The sequence below is a fragment of the Bombina bombina genome, chromosome 1, assembly GCF_027579735.1.
Source record: "Bombina bombina isolate aBomBom1 chromosome 1, aBomBom1.pri, whole genome shotgun sequence".
Classification (NCBI taxonomy): Eukaryota; Metazoa; Chordata; class Amphibia; order Anura; family Bombinatoridae; genus Bombina; species Bombina bombina.
Window position 1 is genome coordinate 298,443,047 of NC_069499.1, and position 10,538 is coordinate 298,453,584.

Consider the following 10,538-nt stretch of genomic DNA (forward strand, 5'->3'; position numbering starts at 1 on the left):
CATCAACCATCAGGGGGGAACAAGGAGTTCCCTGGCGATGGAAGAAGTGACCAAAATTATTCAATGGGCGGAGTCTCACTCCTGCCACTTGTCTGCAATCCACATTCCAGGAGTGGAAAATTGGGAAGCGGATTTTCTGAGTCGTCAGTCATTTCATCCGGGGGAGTGGGAACTCCATCCGGAAATCTTTGCCCAAATTACTCAGTTGTGGGGCATTCCAGACATGGATCTGATGGCCTCTCGTCAGAACTTCAAGGTTCCTTGCTACGGGTCCAGATCCAGGGATCCCAAGGCGACTCTAGTAGATGCACTAGTAGCACCTTGGACCTTCAAACTAGCGTATGTATTCCCACCGTTTCCTCTCATCCCCAGGCTGGTAGCCAGGATCTATCAGGAGAGGGCATCGGTGATCTTGATAGCTCCTGCGTGGCCACGCAGGACTTGGTATGCAGACCTGGTGAATATGTCATCGGCTCCACCATGGAAGCTACCTTTGAGACGGGACCTTCTTGTTCAAGGTCCGTTCGAACATCCGAATCTGGTCTCACTCCAACTGACTGCTTGGAGATTGAACGCTTGATTTTATCAAAGCGAGGGTTCTCAGATTCTGTCATTGATACTCTTGTTCAGGCCAGAAAGCCTGTAACTAGAAAAATCTACCATAAAATATGGAAAAGATATATCTGTTGGTGTGAATCTAAAGGATTCCCTTGGGACAAGATAAAAATTCCTAAGATTCTATCCTTTCTTCAAGAAGGTTTGGAGAAAGGATTATCTGCAAGTTCTTTGAAGGGACAGATTTCTGCTTTGTCTGTGTTACTTCACAAAAAGCTGGCAGCTGTGCCAGATGTTCAAGCTTTTGTTCAGGCTCTGGTTAGAATCAAGCCTGTTTACAAACCTTTGACTCCTCCTTGGAGTCTCAATTTAGTTCTTTCAGTTCTTCAGGGGGTTCCGTTTGAACCCTTACATTCCGTTGATATTAAGTTATTATCTTGGAAAGTTTTGTTTTTGGTTGCAATTTCTTCTGCTAGAAGAGTTTCAGAGTTATCTGCTCTGCAGTGTTCTCCTTATCTGGTGTTCCATGCAGATAAGGTGGTTTTGCGTACTAAACCTGGTTTTCTTCCGAAAGTTGTTTCTAACAAAAACATTAACCAGGAGATAGTCGTGCCTTCTTTGTGTCCGAATCCAGTTTCAAAGAAGGAACGTTTGTTGCACAATTTGGATGTAGTTCGTGCTCTAAAATTCTATTTAGATGCTACAAAGGATTTTAGACAAACATCTTCCTTGTTTGTTGTTTATTCTGGTAAAAGGAGAGGTCAAAAAGCAACTTCTACCTCTCTCTCTTTTTGGCTTAAAAGCATCATCAGATTGGCTTACGAGACTGCCGGACGGCAGCCTCCTGAAAGAATCACAGCTCATTCCACTAGGGCCGTGGCTTCCACATGGGCCTTCAAGAACGAGGCTTCTGTTGATCAGATATGTAAGGCAGCGACTTGGTCTTCTCTGCACACTTTTACTAAATTTTACAAATTTGATACTTTTGCTTCTTCTGAGGCTATTTTTGGGAGAAAGGTTTTGCAAGCCGTGGTGCCTTCCATCTAGGTGACCTGATTTGCTCCCTCCCTTCATCCGTGTCCTAAAGCTTTGGTATTGGTTCCCACAAGTAAGGATGACGCCGTGGACCGGACACACCTATGTTGGAGAAAACAGAATTTATGTTTACCTGATAAATTACTTTCTCCAACGGTGTGTCCGGTCCACGGCCCGCCCTGGTTTTTTAATCAGGTCTGATAATTTATTTTCTTTAACTACAGTCACCACGGTATCATATGATTTCTCCTATGCAAATATTCCTCCTTTACGTCGGTCGAATGACTGGGGAAGGCGGAGCCTAGGAGGGATCATGTGACCAGCTTTGCTGGGCTCTTTGCCATTTCCTGTTGGGGAGGAGAATATCCCACAAGTAAGGATGACGCCGTGGACCGGACACACCGTTGGAGAAAGTAATTTATCAGGTAAACATAAATTCTGTTTTTCCGGTACCCTGTATCATGTGACAGACATCAGCCAATCATAGACTAGTATACATATACCCTGTGAGCTTGTGCACAGAAAGTGTGAATATAAAAAGACTGTGCAAAATTTGATAATGGAAGTAAATTGAAAAGTGTCTTAAAACCGCATGTTCTTTCTGAAAGTTTATTTTGACTTGAGTGTCCCTTTAAGATGAAAAGATGTTAATTTCTTTATTGTTTGGTTTTAATGTATTAAAGTGAGAAATCTGTTAGATAAGACAAAATTGTGTAAAAAAGTAAAAATTGTGAAATGCTTTTTATATTGATTACTAAGAAGCTTGATACTATTTTAATGTATTGTTACAACTTCCTTTTGTGTAAAATAAAAATCTATCTAAAAAAAGAAATTATTGTACAAGGGTCAGACAAAATTCAGTTTATTCTAAGTATAGCTGTGGGATTGTTGTACAAAATAAACATTTGGGTTTAAAATTGGTTGCCTCTAGGAAAGACGAAAATCAAAAACCTCAAATGGGATCAAATGATATTAACAGTGATGAGATTTTTTTAAATACTGTACACTCAGAAGTGACATACGCAGCATAATCCTTATGAGTTCAGATAAATATTGGCCTCACTTTTTGCAAAAATGTTAATATTTTTTTTTTAAATATTTTGTTTCTGGTTCCTTTCCTGGTTTATATACAGGATATCACATAATAGATATTGACCTTTTTTCTTGACAATGGAATATTAATAGTTAAAGGGATACTAAACCCAAATTTTTTCTTTCGTGATTCAGACAGAGCATGAAATTTTAAGCACCTTTCTAATTTACTCCTATTATCAAATTTTCTTCATTCTCTTGGTATCTTTTCTGAACCAAAAAAAGAAGTTTAGATGCCTTCTTTTTCAAATAAAGATAGCAAGTGAACGAAGAAGAATTGATAATAGGAGTAAATTAGAAAGTTACTTAAAATTTCATGCTCTATCTGAATCATGAAAGAAAATATTTGGGTTCAGTGTCCCTTTAAGTCTTCCACAAGCACCAATAATAAAAGACTGTCCCAGGGAACAAGACTTAAAAGGGACACTGAACCCAAATTTTTTTTTGTGTGATTCAGATAGAGCATGACATTTTAAGCAACTTTATTCCTATTATCAAATTTTCTTCATTCTCTTGGTATCTTTATTTGAAATGCAAGAATGTAAGTTTAGATGCCGGCCCATTTTTGGTGAACAACCTGGGTCGTCCTTGCTGATTGGTGGATATATTCATCCACCAATAAAAAAGTGCTGTCCAGAGTTCTGAATCCAAAAAAAAGCTTAGATACCTTCATTTTCAAATAAAGATAGCTAGAGAATGAAGAAAAATTGATAATAGGAGTAAATTAGAAAGTTGCTTAAAATTGCATGCTCTATCTGAATCACGAAAGAAAACATTTGGGTTCAGTGTCCCTTTAGGTAAGAGCTGTTAAACTGAAAGTAGCAGGAATTGCATGTTAAATTCTGTGATTTTAATTCTCTGTCAGGGACAGCTCCCACAGCTGTATTGGTGGACAGGCATCCTGAAGATCACATATATATATATATATATACACACACAACATATCTTATTAGTCACAAGCTAATAAAAGTGTTTTAGGACTGGTAAAAATCTTTTTTTATAACTAGTTTTCAGTTCTTTTAGACATCTTCAGTGCAAACCTAAGTATGTATATGACCATACATTCTACAAATGAAAGATGCAATCTATTGTGGAATTTTACTGTGGAATAAATTCAGGCTATTTCAGGAGTGGAATTATGTGGGAAAGTTTGCCATTATTTTTAGTGTGTATACATTACGCTCAAAGCTATAGAAAAGTTTTTTCCATACCAAATATTGCTGTCTAACTTCCTCAAGGATGTATGCAATAGAATTAACCCTGGCTCTAGACATGAAAAAACAGAACTTTGTATAATTGTATATTGTACAGAAAAAAAATATATAATTCTGTTTACATGGTTTTCTGTGTAATTTGCAATGTTTAAAGTGTATTATTTTCTATAAACAATCTACTTGAGACTGGATTTGTTATTAGCAAGCACCTGGCTAAGGTTACCTTTAGATCAAGGTGATGCTTATCTGGTGCAGATTTGCAATCAATTCCTCAATGTTTAGCCATCAGTTTATCAATATTGTGGCTGCCTAATATGATGAAACCAAATCTGTAGAATTAAAAGTTGAACAATAAAGAGACATGAACCCCAAATATTTTCTTTCATGGTACAGATAGAGCATACAATCTTAAACCACTTTCTAATTTACTTCTATTCAAATTTGCTTCATTCTCTTGGCAGCAACAATGCACTACTGGGAGTTAACTGAACACATTGTTTGAGCCAATGACGGGAGGCATATATGTGCAGCCTCCAATCAGCAGTGAGACCCATTACTGCTTCTGAGCCTACCTAGGTATGCTTTTAAAATATAAGATACAAAGAGATCAAAGCAAATTAGGTAATAGAAATCAATTGGAAAGTTTTTTTTTTAAATGGCATGTTCTGTCTGAATCATGAAAGTTTAAAGGGCCGTAATACCCAAATGTTTAAACACTTGAAAGTGATGCAGCATAGCTGTAAAAAGCTGACTAGAAAATATCACCTGAAAATCTCTATGTAAAAAAGAAAGATATTTTACCTCAAAAGTTCCTCAGTAGCCACATCCTATTGTAAAGGACTTCTAAGCAGCAAATCAGTATGTCTGTTCCGGGACAGCGGAAGGAGCGAGCATTCGTGCACTCTCATGTTATTTCCCTATTCATTGTAAGGAAGTTTACAATGAAATCTCATGAGAGTTAAGTGAAATCTCATGAGATCACAGTAAAAGAGTTCATGACCTCAGCACTGCTGATGCTGATTGGCTGCTGTTCATTTCTTCAATTTTTTTTATTTTTTTTTTATCTGCAGCTGAGCAACAGCTGAGTATAAGTTTTTACACAGAACTTACTCTGCTGAGCTGAGGAAATTGTGAGGTAAAATATCTTCCTTTTTTACATAGAGATGCTCAGGTGATAATTTCCTGTCAGCTTTTTACAGTTATACTGCATCATTTTCAAGTGATTTAGCATATGAGTATTATGTCCCTTTAATTTTGTCTTAGGGAAGCATGAATCTTATGTGTGCCACTGCAGTTCCTCTAAACATACACTTGTCATAAATAAGCCAGTTTTATTGTTTTCAACCTTGCTTTTCTATCTTTAGAGAAAAAGTCACCAAAGACACCAGACAGTTCCAGACCAGTTCCTGTCAGTGACAGCTCAGCTCCCATCTTTCTGAAGGGTCTGGAGGATCTTCATGTGATGGATGGAAGCCAGGTTATAATGACTGTGGAAGTGTCAGGTATTATTATTATCATTTATTTGTAAAGCACAGATTCTATAATGATGGGTATATGATACTTGGTAAAAATACAGAAACATAAAACAGACTAACTAACAGAGGAGAGTCCAGCTCCAGAGTGCTTACAGTGTACAGGTTAAAAAGTGAGGAGACGGACGTTGCTGGATAGCTTGTAACATGGTTTGTAAGTGCTGCAGTGAGATAAGGCAGTTTAACATGTATTTTGTTGGTTCAGATGAATAAGAACTTTCCGGGGAGATGTAGTCAACCTTTCTAAATATGTGAGTTTTCAAATATCTCTTAAAGCTTTTCAAGTTTGGAGACAATTTGTCCTAGTGAAGTACAGAGTTTCCTAGAGTAAGAGCAGCATAGGAGAAGTCTTGGAGGCAGGAGAGGGAAGTAGTAATGACGGTAGCAGAAAGTTGCAGGTGGTTGAGCATAGAGGTGGTTGTATTTGGAGGTAAGGGGGAAATATAGTTGGTTGTTGGATTATTGAGAGCTTTATAGGTTATAGTTAATATTTTTAGCTCACGCCTAAAGTTTATAGGAAGCCAGTGTAGGGACTGGCAAAGCAAGGTGGCTGGTATGGATCAGATACTTAGAAGGATGACTCTACCCAAGGCATTCATGGTCAAATGGAGGGAGAAAGGCTACTTAGGAACAGGCTGCGGTGCTTAATATGAAACAAAATAAGTGAGTGCATAGGCGAGTAAAAGGCAAATTGTAGAGAGACTACATAGGCCTGTACAGCAGGATTTGCTTGTGTATAAGGATCGAAGGAGAGTCCAGGGTAATGAGCAGATTGTAATACCTTTTAAAGGACCATTGAATTCTTATATCATGATGTTCCTCACATGTCTCTTTTTTTAACTGAATTAGAGACCTCACAGGTTTCTTCCTTATCTGAAGCTTATGGCATGTAATATCTTGTGATATGTGGGTTTATTAGAAGGCATCACAATCTCTGGGAACCATAAACCCATTTCATGGTCTGCAGAACAGAATGTGTTTCCTAAGGGCAGGAAAAATGCCTCCAAGGGAGTATAATGTCTAGCCATGATTTACTAGGGACTTTATTAACCGTTAAAGGGGCACAGTCACCACATTTTCTGTAAACTCAAGACTCTAGTGTACCAAGCTGAAGGCTTTTTAGTTCAATCTAAAACCAATACTATCTTGTATCAAATAAATCTTCCTAGAGGTTCTGCCAAGTTAGCAAGTGTTGTGTTCTCATCAAAACTGAGATTATTATCCATTACATTTTCATATCATTAAGTACAGAAGTACATTTAAAAGGAAACTAAACACCAAACACATTTCACACACCTCCCTCTAATCATGGGTGCTGCTATTATGTGGAACCCTGTTACATTGCAGGTATCTGAAGGAGAGTTACTGCAAATGTGCAAGCGAGTCAGCACTGAAATGTAGTGAAAGATAGATTTCACCATGGCGGCACCCATGACTAGACGGAGGTGGGGAATAACCTCAATATTATGCTCATAAAATATATTTAGTGTTTAATGTCCCTTTAAGGTAATACAAGCTATTATAAATGTATCAGTATCACTTTGTGTGAGTTTTTATAATATAATTCATCCAAATCCCTTTAATTATGAAGGTATAAAACAAAGACATAAGGCTCTGATCGTGTGTATATATTCATGATTAAAACAAATAATTTAGTATAAATGTTCCTGCAAATCTGTAAATGGGAGTAAATCATATCAAGGAATGGTGTTCATAAATGAAATAAGAAAGGACTCAAGAAATATTTATTTACAGTTAACATAATTAGTCAAATCTTCTTGTGTCACAGATGAGGTTACTAAGCTCTTTACACACAGTTATTTTTGTAACATTCCAGAGAGTTTTATATGGGTTTGGGTAAAGCTAGTGTCAGCTAGTGTCAACAACTGCCTTTCATGTTTCAGCCAGAAAGCATCAATTATGTTTAGATTCAGGAAGTGCTTACATTACAATTCATTGAACACTTCTTCTTTTTAAGTGTTTCCTAACAAAACAATATGTTTAAAATGACATTAAAATTTGCACACACTGGAACTGAACAGAGCAGGATATGAGAGGTTCAACTCAGGTGTGTGCAGAAGCTAAATGAATGCTGTAGTAACGGTGAGGAGGGCAGTAAGAAGCCAGCTCAGTGTAACAGGAGCAGTGAAGGAAAGCAACAGCTATGTTTAGGCTGCTTTGTGGTTGTTTGCAGCAATTCTGATTTTTGCACAGAACACTGCTCCATTACACAGCTAGTTCCAGCACAAGGGAGTCAGCTAGTGACTGCCTGGCTGTAAGCACATTAGCTAGGGAGTGAGGGGCAACTCCTAGATCTCTAATTAATGTGCATTACATGCATGTACAGTGAAAGCACTGAAAAGATTTTCTCATTTTTAGCAGCAAAATAGCTAATGCATAAATATTGCAAACTGTATCTACATCTAAAGCTTTATTTAAATAGCCCATATTTGTTTTAGACTACACTGTCTAAGAGCTGATATAAATGAGCTCCTGCACTAGCAATTGATATAACTGTATAGCATGTTGCAGGGTTGTGTGATGCACTATAGCCTCTCTGGAGGTGGTGGGAAAAAAAATCAAATGTTTTTAGTTATATTCACTGAAAGTAAGCAAAACATATAAGGAAAGTATTGTATTTTGTGTTATACATAATAAAGCTTTTAAATGACAATTTAATTTTGAATTTAATTACCTCTTAAGAAGGAAGTTAAGACATTTAATCAAGCAAGTAATGAAGATTAATATTTTAGTTTACAGAAGATCAGCATTGTTATATGTATGTAATATTTTGGAGATATACAATCATCTCATTTTTCATTTAAAATGGCTATGAAGAGGTTTAAGTATGTTAATTCTAGCAATTATCAAAATCATATACTGTACATCTATTATTTGCTCTTATTGATATTAATAGTTAAACATATCAAGCACTGACAGCACACCACCATCAGTTCTGAATTAAATTCACCCACCAATAAACAAGTGCTGTCCATGGTAATGAAACAAAAATTGGCTGGCTCCTTAGCTTAGATGTCGCCTTTTTTAAATAAAGATAGCAAGAGAATGATGAAAAATTGATAATAGGAGTAAATTAGAAAGTTGCTTAAAATTGCATGCCCTACCTGAATCACGAAATAAAAAAATTGGGTTCAGTGTCACTTTAAGGGGGAGAAAAAAATTATGTCATGGAAAGCAGCGTTAGTTTGAATATGTTTTTAATATTCTAGCTCACTTGGGTAGAGCAATACTTAATTACATGGTTCTTGGTTGCCTTTACTCCATTTTCTACAGCACGTCTTATTATTTGTTTTGAAAGTTAAAAGTCCATTTCATAAATTCACACAATGTTCTTTTAGCCAATCCATCTGCAGAAATATTGTGGTTCCACAATGGGAAAGAGATTCAGGAGACTGAAGACTTTCACTTCGAGCAGAGTGGCACCCGGTACAGCTTGTACATCCAGGAAGTGTTTCCTGAGGACACCGGAAATTACACCTGTGAAGCTTGGAATAGTCTGGGACATGCAAAAACGGAGTCCATCCTGACTGTGCAAGGTAAGACTCGCCATCCCTCTTATGTACAGTACATGATGAGAGACCAACCTGTGCATAGTAACACAAATTCATCTCAATCTGTATAGTAAAGCCCAACCCCTTTGTGTGCATATGTGTCCTTAAAACTTATGTGACAGGTGTAGCTCCCACCGTATGTGCTGAGTTAGGTTCCTCTTTCTGTTCTAGGTCCCCCTCCCTCTATTAAGTGTGGCTTCCCCAACTTCCTTTATATAATAAAGGTATCTGGTGCAAAAAGAACATACGGCTAGATTACTAGTTGTGCGTTAGGGTAAAAAAGCAGCGTTAAGAGGTCCTAACGCTGCTTTTTTACGAGTCTTGAAGGTTTAGGGGCACCGCACACTTTTTTGGCCTTACAGCAAAACGACTTATGTAAACTTTGTAAAGTCTTTTTTTCTATTGGACTTCCATAGCATCGGTATTACGAGTCTGTCCTGGGAGGCCAAAAAAGTGAGCGGTACACCCTCTCCTGTCAAGAGTCCTAACGCATTTAAAAGTCAGTAGTTAAGAGTTTTATGGTACAATGCCGTAACATAAAACTCATAACTAAAGTGCTAAAAAGTACACTAACACCCATAAACTACCTATTAACCCCTAAAGGGAGGCCCTCCCACACCGCAAATACTAAAATAAAAATGTTAACCCCTAATCTGTCGCTCCGGACACCGTCACCACCTACATTATATTTATTAACCCCTAATCTGCCGCCCCCAATGTCGCCGCCACCTACCTTCACTTATTAACCCCTAATCTGCCACCCCCAACGTCGCCGTCACTATAATAAACATATTAACCCCTAAACCGCTGCACTATTAACCCCTAATCTGCCGTCCCTAACATCGCCGCCACCTCCCTACATTTATTAACCCCTAATCTGCCGCCCCAACGTCGCCGCCACTATATTAAAGTTATTAACCCCTAAACCTAACACCCACTAACTTAAATATAATTACAATAAATCTAAATAAATATTCCTATCATTAACTAAATTATTCCTATTTAAAGCTAAATACTTACCTGTAAAATAAACTCTAAGCTAGCTACAATATAACTAATAGTTACATTGTATCTATCTTAGGTTTTATTTTTATTTTACAGGCAAGTTTGTATTTATTTTAACTAGGTAGAATAGTTATTAAATAGTTATTAACTATTTAATAACTACCTAGCTAAAATAAATACAAATTTACCTGTAAAATAAAACCTTACCTAAGTTACACTAACACCTAACAAGACACTATAATGAGATAAATTAACTAAATTAAATACAATTACCTAAATTAAATTAAATTAGCTAAAGTACAAAAAACCCCACTAAATTACAGAAAATAATAAACAAATTACAGAAATTTAAAGTAATTACACCTAATCTAATAGCCCTATTAAAATAAAAAAGCCCCCCCAAAAAATAAAAAAAACCCTAGCCTAAACTAAACTACCAATAGCCCTTAAAAGGGCATTTTGCGGGGCATTGCCCCAAAGTAATCAGCTCTTTTGCCTGTAAAAAAAAAATACAAACAACCCCCCCAACATAA

General features: G+C 37.0%; 1 protein-coding gene across 2 annotated transcripts in view; it reads left to right on the forward strand.

Moving 5' to 3' along the window:
• MYLK (myosin light chain kinase) overlaps positions 1 to 10,538 on the forward strand; it is an 842,949-nt gene that overhangs the window by 458,490 nt on the left and 373,921 nt on the right. For both annotated transcript variants that reach the window (XM_053698066.1, XM_053698065.1), the window contains 2 exons: positions 5,261 to 5,398; positions 8,788 to 8,985. In XM_053698066.1, coding sequence (XP_053554041.1) covers positions 5,261 to 5,398; positions 8,788 to 8,985 — 336 coding nt within the window. The remainder of the gene's footprint in view (positions 1 to 5,260; positions 5,399 to 8,787; positions 8,986 to 10,538) is intronic.